This window comes from Salvia splendens, chromosome 3 (genome assembly GCF_004379255.2).
Source record: "Salvia splendens isolate huo1 chromosome 3, SspV2, whole genome shotgun sequence".
NCBI lineage: Eukaryota > Viridiplantae > Streptophyta > Magnoliopsida > Lamiales > Lamiaceae > Salvia > Salvia splendens.
This window is the reverse complement of record NC_056034.1, coordinates 45,656,441-45,672,829: the sequence shown is the minus strand read 5'-3', so window position 1 is coordinate 45,672,829 and position 16,389 is coordinate 45,656,441. Positions and strand designations below refer to the sequence as shown.

At 39.1% G+C, this 16,389-nt stretch overlaps 2 protein-coding genes across 2 annotated transcripts; both read left to right on the top strand.

The window, feature by feature from the left end:
• Positions 1-6,058: 6,058 nt before the first annotated feature.
• On the top strand, positions 6,059-7,300 carry LOC121797100. The gene has a single exon (XM_042195827.1). The coding sequence runs from the start codon at positions 6,059-6,061 to the stop codon at positions 7,298-7,300; it is 1,242 nt and encodes a 413-aa protein (XP_042051761.1).
• Positions 7,301-7,351: 51 nt separating this feature from the next.
• LOC121797099 lies at positions 7,352-8,080 on the top strand. The gene has a single exon (XM_042195826.1). It carries the CDS (start codon positions 7,352-7,354, stop codon positions 8,078-8,080), a length of 729 nt encoding a protein of 242 aa, XP_042051760.1.
• Positions 8,081-16,389: the final 8,309 nt, after the last annotated feature.

The window sequence follows — 16,389 nt, the reverse complement described above, 5'->3', positions numbered from 1 at the left end:
CAAATGATTGTTTTCAAAAGAAGCAGCAAGGAAAATAAATATCAAAATCCAAATAACTTCCAAAGAAAAAAATATTTGGTTTAGTTAAGAAAACAAAAAGAACCATTTTAGAGTAACAAGGCAAACATCGAACTAAAGCCTTACACAATGGGACATGCTCAAAACAGTACGACATAAAATAAACGCTTGTGACATAGTTTCAAAAAGAATATAGCAGCGTAAATAAAGTTTCAAAAGAGAGTCAAGGATGACGCCTATGTATGAAGACACAACGCATCCAAAGATCCTAGGCCGACTCAACATCCTTCGCAACATCCCGCTCAACCTGCACATAGGGAAAGACATATGCAGGGCTGAGTACTTGTTGTACTCAATGGGCTCATGCTGAAAATATTTTATACAGTTATGTCATCCATACCAGTGATCTCGAGTTTTATACGTAGTTAAGAAATATCACCGAGAACACAAAAACATTTCATAGTCTGGCCAGACAATCGATCTCCCCACTTTCTCATAAATCCATCAATCACAATCATCATATCACAGTGCGACGAAAGTGTGGCCACACTATTCGCCCACGAGACCGGCCGACTAGCAAGGACGGCTCCCGATCCCACCAGTGTACACATCCTGAAAGGGTTTGCGGCCCAACTCAGACCCGAATTCGTTTCACACATAGCCATATAGCCTAACGGAGTAAACTCAGACGAACTAGGCATCAGGCACACAATCTCAATCAAAACAATCCATAGCATGGCATAACATTTAAACCACCCTTATAGCGCCACAATCATACTTTGGAAAAATAAAAGAGTAGTAAAAGAAAGCCCACCTCGTTTGCTTAAACAATTCAATATCCACTTAAGGAAACCCTCGTTCCTTGTGCTCACGTACACACAATAACCCTTGCCAACATCACAACACAAATCAGCTGTCCATCAATTCACATTATCATGCATGCCCTATCGTTACTTTCATCGTTCTCTTAAATTTCCCATCCCAACATTCATCAACATAAAGAAAACATGCCAATATTTCTTAACGTATCACACATAATCACATCATAGGATACATTCCTTAATCATACATGCATCATATAATTCACCCAAATTGGCAACAAATGATATTCTAACGTAGCAACAAATCTGGCAAAACTGTGCACTTGGTTGTAAAAATCACCAAAAATCCATCCGACCTCATATGAAGCTAAAATTTGGTCACAACATAGTAGACACATTCAAGTTCATTCAGTTAAAATTTCACACCAAAATCATGTCATTTGGTCAGTCAAAACAACAATGAAACTCTCTGGTCGGAACACAAAAATTCTAGCAGCACTGCGCAGTTCAATTGAAAAATTTACCAAATATTCATCCGATGTCCAATGAGGCTGAAATTTTCACACAACAAAGAAGACACTTCAAATTGCATCCAGTTAAAAATTCATATCAAAATGAGGCAATTTGGTCGGTCAAATAGAAAACGAAACTTTCTGGGCGAGAATACAAGTTTGTGGCAGAATTGCGTAGTCGACTTCAAAAATTTATTAAAAATTCATCTTTCGTCAAAAAGGGCCGAATTTTCACACATTACAGAAAACACCTTGAAGTTTACTCAGTTAAAAATTCGCACCAAAATAAGATCGTTTGGTCAGTCAAACTCACGTCGGAATCCACTGTCCGAACACCACAGTTTTCAGGTCTCACAATTTCGAAATTAGGGTTTCTTCCTCATTCATCCAAAAACAAATTTTCATGCTCCACACAAACAAACATGCTTCAAAAGGTTCTCACAATCATGTTCTCATATAATCACACATCATTCCCCAATGAATCACTCAAACTTCACACATATTCATTCAAAATCGCATATTCACAATTCTCCTCATACAAAACACAAATTCCCATCAATTAATTATGCGATCTATGATTCCTACACTCACTATATGTATGAGGGAATCAAAAACAAGGTTTCAATGGAGAAGATGGGGAAAAGATTTTAGTTATACCTTCTTGAATCAAACGGTAGAAGCAAGTATTGACGCGATTCGTTGGGAACTCTTGAAAATCCAACTCCAGCGGATGCAAGAACAAGGATGGAGGGACTTTTGGAGAGGATGAAGAGCGTGAGAGGAGAGTGGCATGTGAAGAGAGGGAGAGGATGGAGGTGGACGAAAATTTGAGGGAGAATGTGGGCTAGGGTTTAGTTTAGGTGATTATATAGTCCTAGGTTTAATCCCAAAAATTATTTAATTGTGGAGGAATAAAATAGATGCCAATAAATAATATCCCACAATTAAAAAAAGGAAATTTTGAAAATTGGGTTAAAAAATTTAATAAGGAATTTATTTGGTATTTACTTGGAGAGAAATAGATTCACAATTTAGGAAATAAAATAATGACTATTCCATAAACAAGGGAACAAAATAAATTAAATCTCCAAGTAGGAAAGAAAGAGAGAGCCAAAAATTCCATAGGGAATGCACAAGGATATTATTTAAATCCTCAATTAAATAGAATATGATTTAAATTTGGTAATTTCTTTTTAGGAAAAGACTCTTATAAAATAGGTAACAATTAAATAAATTTCCACGAGGAAATTTGAAGCATAAAGGGCATGTGATATGGAGAATAAAGTACAAGGAAAATATTCACGTCCCCAATTAGTTGACTAAGGTATTAATTTGGTATTTATTTGAAAGAAGGAATTCCACAAACTGGGACAACATATATAAATTCCTTCTTAATAAAAAGGGGGTGCCGAAAATTGGGTCTCTTTCCCATAAGGGAATAATTCAAACATTAATCCAATTATGGTGATGAGATAAAATGTGACAAGGTTTAATTGGATTTAATTTGAATAAATATCCCAAAACAATTAATTAAATCTAAGAAAGAGAATATAGATTCCACCCATTGGATGGGCTAAAAATAGCTACTTTATTTGGCTAGAACAAAATGCATGTTCTTATTTAAATTAATCCCCCACATTGGATAATATAAATAACACTTCATTCCAAATCACCCATGACAATTTATTCCACATAGTCAACTCAATCACGTAACAGCAATTAAATTTCATAAATGAAATTTCCAATCGATATATAAAAATAAAAGTCACCAAAAATTTTGGGATGTTACATCCTTCCCCTCTTAACAGAAATTTTTGACCGTCTCACATAAACAACCCGGAGTATTTTTCTTTCATTCTATCTTCTAACTCCCACGTGGATTCCTCGGGACCATGGTGTTTCGCATCCCTTGCACCTTCCGATCTAGGATTGCCTCGGGCCTTTCCTCGTAGCTCATGTCGGGGGTTAGGATCAATTCCTCTTGATGAATCACATGCCTGGGGTCGAACACGTACTTGCGCAATTGCGACACATGGAACACGTTGTGCACGTTCCCAAAGCTGAGAGGTAACGCCAAACGGTACGCTACAGGACCTACTTCATCGATAATCTCGTACGGCCCTACAAAACGCGGTTTCAGCTTGCCCTTTACTCCAAACCTCACAACTCCTTTCACCGGGGATACTTTCAAGAATACTTTGTCACCAACATCGAATTTGATCTCTGTTCGGCGCACGTCAGCATACGACTTCTGCCTATCTTGAGCTTCTTTGATCCTTGCGCGGATTTGATGCACAATTTCGGTCATTTCCCTTATAGCGTCGGGTCCTAACATCTTCCTCTCACCAACTTCATCCCAATAGAGTGGGGATTGACACTTCCTGCAATACAAAGCTTCATACGGAGCCATATCGATCGTCGCTTGATAGCTATTGTTGTAGGTGAATTCAACCAACGGTAGAACAGTTTCCCAACTTTCCCCTCGATCTAGCACAACGGCTCGCAACATATCCTCAAGCGTTTGAATTGTCTTCTCTGACTGCCCGTCCGATTGCAGGTGATAAGCAGTGCTGAAGTTCAATTGTGTGCCCAATTCCCGTTGCAAACTCATCCAAAACTTTGATATGAACTTCGTATCGCGGTCGGATACAATGGTCTTTGGCACTCCATGCAAACGTACAATCTCACTCACGTAGAGTTTAGCTAACTTGTCCGCTCCATAAGTAATCTTAATCGGTAAGAAGTGCGCGCTTTTAGTAAGTCGATCGATAATTACCCATGTCGCAGTGTTGCCCTTTTGTGACTTCGGCAAACCCGTCACGAAATCCATAGCTAGATGCTCCCACTTCCACTCGGGAATTTCAAGTGGTTGTAATTTCACATATGGCCGTTGGTGTAAGGCCATCACTTGTTGACACGCTAGACATCGCTCCACATACGATGCTGATAAACTCGTATTTTAACTGTTTTATTGGGAGTTAAACGTGATGATAATTGGTGTTTAAATGCATATTACTTGACTTTACGTCCATATTTCACTACAAAGGTGCTTTGATGAGTTTATCCAGTGTTTGAAGTCAAAATAGGTAAAAAAGGGTCAAAATGAGCCAAGTCGTGACTGGGCTCTGCTTCAAACGTTAATCTGCCTACCACGATGGGGTCCAAATCCTATTTTGAGAGTACCATTGTCTTCATCATCGAACGAGCTTCGCGTGGGTACCTCACACGCCCCAATTGGAGTTCGGATGACAGATATGGCCGATCTACAAAAGCCGCGCGGACTGCCGGGATATACCCGGCCTGGTGAATTTTATGTGCAATAATTCCACCCGGCCGGGTGGCCAATTTTGTTCATAAAGAGTACAGAGACTTCTACCCGACCGGGTGGATTTTATGTGCAATAATTCCACCCGGCCTGGTCCGTCTGACTGACGATTTTTAGCCCAGACGCGATTTTTCTGAAGGAAATATAAGAGAGAGAAGCTAGGGCAACGTAAAATCATTCTCCACATGCCGCAAAAACACACACTCTCTCCCTCTCAAGAACTCTTGGAAGAAGATTGAAGATTCAAGCTTCGATTCCTTCGCCAATTGTAATTCGTATCATGGTTTCCCTTGTTTTTCTTAGTTTCTTTTTGTTATCTACTTTGAACATGAGTAACTAAGCCTTTTATGTAGAATTCTTGGTGAAGATGCATTGATTCATAGTTTTAATCTAATTAATTTCGTTTTTATCTTGCTCTTGTAATTGTTTGAATTATTCTTGTGCTTTTTCCTATCAATTGCTTGATCACGAATTGGGAGTGTAGGATTTCTTAGAGTAATCGGGAGATGAAATATTTAATCTTGAAAGAGGAATAATTCACACCTTAATTCAATAAAACTCGGGAGAGTTGAGATTATGAGTGAGATCTTTAATCTAATCAAACTTTTGAGAGTTAGGTCTAAGATTTAGAAGGGGACTTCACTTATTACACCTAATCTACAGATATCTCATCTCGGGAGGGGGTTTAATCTACATTTGTGATTGATTCAACAATTCTAGAGACTTTAAATGGTAAATTGGTTTCAATTGGGTTAAGCTATGAGTTGTGCATCGAATCCTTGAATTATGCATATTTCTTCATCATCTTATTTAATCCCTCTCTTGTTTAATTGTTCTAATTTAATCTCTGCATTTACATGTTTTCAGTAGTTGTTAGTTTCAAAACCAAATTTCGTGATTGTTTGGATAGTAGTTGAAGTTTGTTTGTGGTACTTAGGTTTACACTTAATTGTCTCTGTGGGATACGATATTATTTGCTACGATAACCTCGTACACTTGCTGGTATTATTTGGGTAAAATAAAGTTGAGTCAAGTTTTTGGCGCCGTTGCCGGGGACAATTTTGTGTTATATAGCTTGATATCATGATAATAATCAAGATTACTACTTTAGATTTTACTGCTTTATGTTTCTTTTTATTTTATTTTTAATTTTTTTGAGTTCTCACATTTGTGTTTCTTGTTCAGGTGTATGCACACACATTCTAAAGGCTTGCCTCTAGAGCCTTTCGATCCGGAAGAGGAACGCCTATAGGAGACTCACGCAGAAAATTCAAGCTTCTTCGCCTAACCGCATAGGAGCATCCTTAGTTCAAAGGGACCTTTCACCCATCCGATCACCAGTTCAGGACCATATTCTGTTTGATCCCGTTTCTCCTAGTCTGATGGAGTACGAAGAAGGTAACAACGGTCCACCACCCCCTCCTCCCAATTATGCTGAGCTTCTACGACAGCTGGAGGAGTTGCGTCAACAGGTCAACCGTGGACCACCTGTGCCTGTGCAGAATCAATATGTATATCAAGGTCAGGCAAATCCAACTGTCCATAGCAACATCGCGGCCAATACTTTCGAGCTAAAAAGAGGACTAATTCAGATGGCGGAGAACATTGCTTTTAGGGGCAAATCCACAGATGACCCCAACAAGCATATCACTAAGTTCATTCAGATTTGCAACACAACAAAGATGAATGGAGTGACAGATGAGCAGGTTCGGCTAAGGCTGTTTCCTTTCTCTTTAGAGGATTCGGCAAAGGACTGGTTAGAGAGTTTGGAGCCAGGATCAATTAGAACTTGGGATGCTATGGTGGAAAAATTTTTGGAGAAATTCTACCCCCCTAGTGAAGCTATAAAGAGACAACACGAGATCATTGCCTTTCAGATGACTTCTACAGAGAATATCAGAGACGCATGGGGGAGGTTTAAATCTTTGATGAAACGGTGTCCCAACCATGGGTTAACCCCGACAGTCCAAGTTATTACATTTTTCAAGGGATGTGTGCCTGAAGCACAAAGGGAGTTGAATTTGAGCTCAGGCGGTAATTTTCTCAAGAAAGGAGTGAATGAAGCCATGGAAGTAATAGAGGAGTTTGCATCTAATGACGAAGGATGGAGCAACGAAAGGAGTAAGGTGCATAGGGTAGCGTCTACTACAGATCATGATCCTATGAGTGCCCTATCCGACAAGTTGGATGTGTTGACCATGAAATTCGACTGCATGGCAATGGGGCAACCGTCTCGAGAACCCCAAGGAAAAATAGGGGACGTGAACTATGTGAATCAAGGGGACAACAACCGATACTTCAATAATCACCGCGCCAACTTCCAGGATGGAGGATATAATCAGTTCGGGAACAAATGGCATCCCAATCTCTCTTATGGAAACCCAAATAATGCTCTGCAACCACCCCCGGGGTTCACAGTTACTGATGGGGTGGTTAATGATCCGAAGAAGATGACCACGGAAGACATACTCAAGTCTTTCATGCTACAGTCCAACAACCTCATGGAGCAGAACAATCAAAGGATGGAGAAGGTTGAGACAGATGTACAAAGTATGGCCACTCATCTGAAGAACATCGACACACAGATCAGCCAGATTTCCCAGACTGTGAGTACTATTACTTAATCGGGAAAATTCCCTTCGAACACCATCATAAATCCCAAAGAATGCAAAGCTATGCATCTAAGGAGTGACACTATTTATGAAGCTCCCTCACTGCCTGCGACCACATCTGATACCGTTCTTGAGCCCAAGGCTACCGTGGCCGAGAAGGAAAATGAGGCTGAAAAGGAGAATACTGGCACCACTTCTGGAGTAAAGGTGCCATTCCCACAGGTACTGAATCAGAAGAAGAAAGATGAGCAGTTCACTCGATTTTTGGACATCTTCAGAAAGGTGCATGTGAACATTCAATTGATCGAGGCACTGCTGCAGATGCCTAAGTATGCTAAGTTTCTGAAGGAGGTGATAGCCCAGAAGACCAGTTGGGGGCAGGTTGACACTATTAACCTAACTGAAAATTGCAGTGCTCTGCTGCAAAGGAAACTGCCTGCCAAGCTGAAGGACCCTGGAAGTTTCACTGTCGACTGCCTCATTGGGGGCTATAAGGTGGAAAATGCTCTCTACGATCTAGGTCTGAGCATCAATCTAATGCCACTATCGGTGTTCAAGCAACTGAACATCGGTACTTTGAAGCCCACCTCAGCCACACTACAGATGGCAGACATATCTGTCGCGTATCCAGAGGGAATCGTGGAAGACCTACTGATTAAGGTCGGGGAATTTATTTTTCCTGCCGACTTTATGGTCTTGGACATGGAAGAAGACAATGGAGTCCCCCTACTGCTAGGACGTCCCTTCCTTGCCACTGTTGAGGCAAATATAAATGTGAAAAGGGAGAGTTGACAATCTTCATGGGAGAAGAAAGGCAAACGTTTTCCCACAAACCGAGAAGCATGGATGGAAGAACTGAGGAGTGCAAGGTGGTGCGTCTGAAGCACCAAGTGACTACTGAAGGAGGAGGATCGAGTGCAGTCAGAAAAGTGAAGAAGAAAGACTTTTATGAGCTTCACATGGAGATGATGGCTTCCACTGACTCGGAGCCAATAGCATGGATCGAGGCAGACCATAGTCGCCATTCACCGGTGCACGCGGTGATCACTACTGAACCCCCTAGGATGGGGGGGTAAAATACCAACTGCTGTCAAGGGAAGCAAGATAACTGCTCCAACACTGAAGGAGCCTATCCCAAGAGAGCCTGAAAAGTGGTGGCTCATCAATTGTGTTATATGTTTCTAGAACTTGCTCGTGATCTTCCTTGAGTCTACATAGTGAATATAGAGATAGGAAGTGACGTTAGGCCATCCATTCTAGCCTATTAAGACCTTCACCCTAAAACACAAGATTTTGATAATCCTTTGTTAGCCAAGTTTGAGCCTAAAAGCCTTTTTCTTTGATAGCTAATCAATGGGGATGTGTTTAAAAGACGAGTTTGGGGGAAAGAGAACTCTTGGGATTAGAAAAAGAGTTAGGAAATATAAAGTCTTGTGTTGAATATCTTTGGGAAAGTGGACGTGTGCCTTTACTATTAAAAAGGTTGTGAAAAAAAATATATAACTTTGGTGGTATAAGCTAAGCGAAGCCTAGAGGAGGTATAAGCTAGACTAAGTCTAGAAGTGCATAAAAAGCCAAGTTTGGGGGAAAATTGGTGGATGAGAAGAGTCTTAGTACTACTGAGGATTTGACATGTTTATGGATGAAGTTATTGTAGTTCATTTGGTTTATAGTCACTTTGGCCAAATTTTCCTCACCTAACCAAAAAGCCTACATTACAACCTACAAATAAGACCTTTCAGATCCTTGATTTATAGTCACAAAATAGTAGAGCAGGGGTTAGATTTCGAGCAAGCCTATGATAAACTATGCATGATTGATTGATTTGAGAGCTTGTTTTTTTACCTATACACTTTGAGAGTGGGAGAATTACACTACATATCTATCTTGTGAGGGCAAATTGACAAGGTTGCATATGTGTTAGTAACTTGAAGCAATGATCAGTTGGTTTACATGTGTGTGAAGTTATTGATGCATGCTATGGTTTATTAACTGAGGCAATGATGAGATCCAACTTATGTGTACGAGTTTATATTTAGTTGTCTTCTGCCTCTTGTTTGAGGACAAACAAGTGATTAAGTTTGGGGGAGTTGATAAACTCGTATTTTAACTGTTTTATTGGGAGTTAAACGTGATGATAATTGGTGTTGAAATGCATATTACTTGATTTTACGTCCATATTTCACTACAAATGTGCTTTGATGAGTTTATCCAGTGTTTGAAGTCAAAATAGGTAAAAAAAGGGTCAAAATGAGCCAAGTCGTGACTGGGGTCTGCTTCAAACGTTAATCTGCCTATCAAGATGGGGTCCAAATCCTATTTTGAGAGTACCATTGTCTTCATCATCTAAAGAGCTTCGTGTGGGTACCTCACACGCCCCAATTGGAGTTCGGATGAGAGAGATATGGCCGATCTACGAAAGCCGCGCGGACTGCAGGGATATACCCGGCCTGGTGAATTTTATGTGCAATAATTCCACCCGGCCGGGTGGCCAATTTTGTTCATAAAGAGTCCAGAGACTTCTACCCGACCGGGTGGATTTTATGTGCAATAATTCCACCGGGCCTGGTCCGTCTGATTGACGATTTTTAGCCCAGACGCTATTTTTCTGAAGGAAAAATAAGAGAGAGAAGCTAGGGCAACGAAAAATCATTCTCCACAAGCCGCAAAAACACACTCTCTCTCTCTCTCTGTCAAGAACTCTTGGAAGAAGATTGAAGATTCAAAACCAAATTTCCTGATTGTCTGGATAGTAGTTGAAGTTTGTTCGTGGTACTTAGGTTTACACTTAATTGTCTCTGTGGGATACGATATACTCTTGCTTGCTACTTGCTACGATAACCCCATACACTTGCGGGCATTATTTGGGTAAAATAATGTTGAGTCAGATGCTACATCCCCTTTCATTCCATTCCACCAAAAACGTTGCTTCAAATTTCGATACATCTTCGTGCTTCCGGGATGAGCAGTGTAAGGTGTGTCGTGCGCTTCACTCAAAATCTCATCTTTTAGCGCCTCATCACTCGGCACACACAATCGTCCATCGCACGTCAAAGCATTATCAGCCTCTTCACAGTAATGATCAAGCTTCTCGGCTCTCACCTTCACACGTAATTCTTCCAACTTCTCATCACGTCGTTGGGCTACTATGAGCTTGGTTCTCAAATCTGGCTCAATCACTAGCGTCGCGATTCTTCTTCCTACTATCTCGGGCGCTTTCACTATCTCCAATCTCATTCTGTTGAATTCGCGAATCAACGCTTCCTCTTGCGTTAGGAAATAAGCCAATTGCGGTTGGTTCTTCCTACTTAAAGCATCGGCTACTATGTTCGCCTTGCCCGGATGATAGTGAATACCACAGTCATAATCTTTCAAGATCTCTAACCAACGTTGTTGTCGCATGTTTAGCTCCTTTTGTTCGAAGAAATACTTGAGACTCTTGTGATCCGTATATATTTCGCATCTCACTCCATAGAGATGATGTCTCCAAATTTTCAGTCGTGCACTACTGCTGCTAGTTCCAAATCATGGGTCGGAATATTCAGCTCATTCGGTCTCAACTGTCGGGAAGAATATGCTATCACTTTCCCATCTTGCATTAACACGCATCCAAGTCCTACTTTTGATGCATCAGTATAGACGACGAAGTCCGTGTCGGCTGCCGGCACTGCTAGAACATGCGTTATGGTCGATTTTTCTTTCAACAGTTGGAAACTCGCCTCACATTCCGGTGTCCAAGCCACTTTGATTTCTTTCTTCAACAATTGTGTCATTGGTCTCGCAATTTTAGAGAATCCCTCGATGAAGCGTTGGTAGTATCCTGCCAATCCCAAGAAACTGCGAATTTCACTTGGTGTCTTCGGCGATTTCCAATTTTGCACAGCCTCGACCTTTGTTAGGTCTACATGAATTCCATTTGCCGTCACAATATCACCAAGAAAGTTCACTCGAGTCAACCAAAACTCACACTTACTGAACTTGGCATAAAGTTTCTCCTTTCGTAACATTTCCAACACAGTTTACAGATGCCATCCATGTTCCTCCTCGTTCTTCGAGTATACCAACACGTCGTCGATGAAAACTAACACAAACTTGTTGAGATACTCGTGGAAAATTTGGTTCATCAAGTCCATGATAACTGTCGGGGCATTGGTCAGTCCAAAAGGCATCACAACGAATTCATAATGGCCATAACGAGTGCGAAAAAACAGTCTTAGGCACATCCTCTCGTCGGACCTTTAGTTGATGATACCCTGATCGCAAGTCCATCTATGAAAATACGCCCGCTCCTCGAAGTTGGTCAAACAAATCATCAGAAATCGAACACGTGAACAACTAGATCTCAACCTCTAAACTACTGGAAATCATGTAAACATCATGGATCTAAACATCTAAGCCACCAATTGCGAAAGGCATCCAAGAAACATGAGTAAATAGCATCATCATCATGAAAATAAACACTGAGGCTTCATAAAACCAGAAATAGGTTGAGATCCAAAGGCGGAGTCATCAATTCCTCCGATGAAACTAGAGATCTAACTACATCGTCTTAAAAAGCGGTATAGAAAGCAAGGATCCAACGTCAAAGTCGTCAATTCCACCTTCGAAACCATTAAACTAAGCTAAGAAGACAGTTAACTATCTAAACTAAGCTAAGAAATCAGCAACTCAACTAAACTAAACTAAGAGAGCAGTGACGTTAAGCGCCTATGAGAGTTTCCTACTTAAACTACGAGAATGGTAGCGTTAAGCGCTGCTTTCTTCATTCATGTTGGTCCCTTTATATAGGGAGGCCTCAAGCTCAAATTCCTAGGGAATGCTCTTCATGATTTGATGTTTGTACCCTTAAAATATGATCTTTAAAATCTGCTCATTTTTCCCCGCCCCGGGTAAATTGTGTGCGTTCCTGGGTTCGCCAGATTTTTCACGCACCTGCTCTCCTGATAATTCTCTTTGACCTAGCGGATTTTTGACACTTTTTACTCCTTTTCTGCTCATTTTGCATCTGCTCGGTCAATTTGCAGCATTTACTTAATCCAGTCAATATCTGCACACTTAATCTCAAATTTGCGCATTATCTCCCCAAAAAGGCATGTAAGATCACCAAAAACCAATGCATGAAACGAGCCTTATCAGCGCACTCTTGGTAAATCGGTCTATAATTACTCAAATGGCGGTGTTCCCTCACAGAGTCCTTGGCAATCCCGTCACGAAATCCATGGCGATGTGCTCCCATTTCCATTTAGGAATCTCTATTGGTTGTAACTTCCCATATAGTCGTTGATGTAGAGCCTTCACTTGCTGGCAGGCTAGACATCTCTCAACAAATGACGCTATATCTCTCTCCATACCATTGCACCAAAAGGACTTCTTCAGATCTTGATACATTTTCGTACTTCCTGGGTGGACGGTATAAGGAGTCTCATGTGCTTCACTCATAACTTCGTTTTTGAGGACATGCATGCTCATTTAAACACAAGTGTTATGAGGTGAAATTGTGTATAATTATTATGAAATTTCAAATTTTATTGGTGAATAACCCACAAATTAAATAGTAAAATGATCGTCTCTTTCTAACAATTTACACAACATAAAAATCCCAATCCCTCCTGTTAAAAAGAAAGCAATTGTCGGAGATGAATTTCTGTTTATAATATTTACTTTATTTTTCTCAAGCTAATACACAATATTATTAATAGTTGTGCATGAAACAATGTATAAGCAATCTTATTTACTTCTCAATACTCTTGATATGATCTTCCCCTCGATCATCGTCATGATATTCTGGGTCACAATCACAACTTGAGGAGAAGGGAGAGAAAGACCAATTCCGCCCATCCTAATGCTAATTGCTTTTTGTTTTTTGATTTGGTCTATAGAAATGAGCTCTATTTATAGTTTTTTATTGGTGTGAATAATTCTGATTATAATTATTTTACGTGGAAATTTTAGTTATGTTTTAGGGTTTGGCTGATCTATCTATACAGTTGGTCAATTCCCTACAAATAGTAGTAATTAATTACTTGCATTTTTGAGTTCAAAACTACAGTTGTTTTCATGTTACGTGCTGCTTTAATATGTTATTGACTTTATTGCATAGTAGTATCTGATAAAAAGCAAGCATTTTCTTTGAATTTTGAAACATATACTGTTGAACTGAATATGACTCGGGTGCCGTTAGGATAAATAGGGAGTCCACGAGAGTTTGTTAATTTAGAACGGTTTCTCTTCTTCCCTTCCCTACATATACTACATCTTCTTGGATTATAGTTGTATATATTCAAGAGAATATTGTATCAGCTTCTCAATCATTCAATAAGAGGTTTCAATGTTTCTAATTATCAAAACGCTTCATTGTTACATCACTTTACCTCTTGTTATTTGGTGTGTTCTTGCTTCTTGTTACTATATCTCACACTAATGTTTGTAAAAAAGAAAATTGCTATTTCATTAAATCATAATTTTATAGTTAAAGAATCTAATGGGTGAACTAAGAGTGTCCACAGTGGTGCCGCCGCCGCGACGGACCACTGCTAGATGGGTATAGCGGGGGCTCAACCTCATTTGCGGCGTGGAAGGGGCGGTCCCAGTGGAGATCTGGCGACCGTCGGTCGGAAAATTTTTATTTATTTTTTCTTTATTATTTTCTATAGATACAACCTATTTCTTATTCATTTTTTTCATTCCATTTCAATCTCCAATCTAAAATTTTACTCAAATCCTCTCTCATAAAATGGATATTAAGTGTTGTGTTAAGTGTTTTTATTTAATTTTTGTTGTATAATTTTCCCTTATTTATAATACAACGAATATTTAGTGTTATATTGGCTGGTTTAATTTGCAGAATTTGAAATTTGGGTAGTGATTTATAGACATAATGTCTCCATGCCATAATACCCTTATGTTTTTTTTTTATATTGTGACTAATTTACCCTAATATCATATTAAATGGATAGATATCTACTTAAGGAAAGCTAAATCAAATTAAATATCATTATACAAATCATATTCATTAATTATAGATAAACTAAAATCATGCATATATCAAAGTAATAAACGTATTTAAAAAAATCATAGGTTATATACCATTTGTGTCATGTTAATTTACCACTAAAATTATTTTAGAAAAAAAATCATTAATTTCGATTATAAATTAATTATTATTGTAGCATTAATTACCACATTAAATAACTAAATTATTATATCTAATTATAAATAATTTGATACTTAATATAGTCTATATGTTTTTTTCATATAAATTCTATTAATCAGTTGATAGTTTGATTTTTAGTGTTTTAGCTTGTTCCTTTTCGATAGAATTTTTGAAATATGCTTGTAATAAAAAAATTTATTGTAATTGACTACTACTACAAAGTCTTTGTCACTCGATGCAATAGAATTATGCTTGAAATATTAACTATATAGTTTTAAAATATTAAATAGATGTATTAAGAAGAGGATTGATCCGCTGGGCGACAAATATATGCGCTTCGTGAGCGACCAGTGACGTGGCAACGTCATTATCAATTTTCTCTCTTCATTTTTAATTCCCTCTCTCCTCTCTCCCGTATCTCCTCTTCTCTCCTTCTCTCTCTCCTCCTCGCCCCTTTTCTCCTCCTATGTCCATCTTCATTTTCGTATCTGTGATCTGCCATCAGTTTTGTTGTGCAATTTTTGAGTCATATGAAAATTCCTTCATTTGATATGCTTTATCGTCCCGGCAAAATCTCGCCGTCATCTTCCCTATTCCCCTATTCCTTCTTGTAACTTACTTTTTTCTATCTGCAACCTTTTTTCGGATCTTGAAAACAATTTCTCAGTCTTTATCTTAGACTGACAAGGGATTACTATTGTGGTGGATGTAATTACAAAATCTAATCTTCGTGTTTTAGTGAAAGAAAATATATCAATACGAGTTTAAATGCTGAGCAATAATTTTTTTTCCTTATAGAGATCTACATAGATCTATTAAATGAAAACATATGTAAAAGCTTGTATACTTGATTTCACAAAATCTGAGGAAAAATTGGAAGAAACCCATTTTGACGAAAACATTAAGCGCATAAATTCTTTGACAGAAGCAAAAATAAGTCCATGGGAATTGTAGGAACGCTTTGTATACATTAAATAATTAGAAGTATTGATTCTATGGTGAAAAGCTCCTTGATAGAGATAAGAGAATTTGGTGAGAAAGAAAAATTACAGACGAGAGAGAATGAAGCCATGGTTCAAAAATTTTACTCTTTAAAAATTATAGATAGGAATGAGATGATTTAGAAACCGGTTGAATAAAAAAATAGAGATTGCTATAATTGAGTATACATGAAATTCGAAATATAGATTTAGAGAAGAATCTTGATTTTGCTGAATCATAGGGAGAGAGGGGGATAGAGAATGAGCAGAAACGATGAAGGAGAGGAGGGGAGGGGAGGGGAGGGGAGGGGAGGGGAGAGGGGCGAGAGGAGAGATGAAATTAGAGAAAAAGAGAGGAAATTGCAGATGACGATTGCCACATCATTTGTCGCTCACCAAGCGCCCACGTAGGGGCGCTTAGCTGAACAATCCTCGTCTTAAGAATATTAAAAAAGAGATGTATTCATATCATTTTTCTAATTATTGTTCATTCTTCCAACTAAATCTCAGCCCCATAATTTGAAGATCTAATGGCTGAAAATAGTGCCTCATGTATTTAATTAAAATATTTAAAAAATTCAAAAATGTCATTTTGGGAAGCCATTAGGCATCGGTTATTTTATTCCATAAATTTCAACCTCTAATATCAGCACATGATTAATGAAGATTGATTCTAGTTTTTTTTCTAAATTAAAATAGATTTTCTCTCTCATCTCTCTCCCCCCATTGTAGACGTCCGTTGTTCTACTTTGTAAGTCGAATTCTTTGTAACAAGAGATCTCGAATCTGGCTCGGCTCCTACTCCACTGACGTCGCCGCCGTCCGCGCCTACGACACCGTCGTCTTCTACCTCCGCGGCCTTACCACCAAGCTCAACTTCCCCGACCAAATTGTCGCAGGCGGCGCCGCCCTCAACGACCTCTCCGCCACCTCCATAAGGAAGAAAGCCGCCGAGGTCGGTGCCAGAG

What these genes read in the sequence shown, in the direction of transcription:
- LOC121797100 (XM_042195827.1), top strand. Translation starts at nt 6,059, where the DNA reads ATGGAGTACGAAGAAGGTAACAACGGTCCACCACCCCCTCCTCCCAAT.
- LOC121797099 (XM_042195826.1), top strand. Translation starts at nt 7,352, where the DNA reads ATGCATCTAAGGAGTGACACTATTTATGAAGCTCCCTCACTGCCTGCG.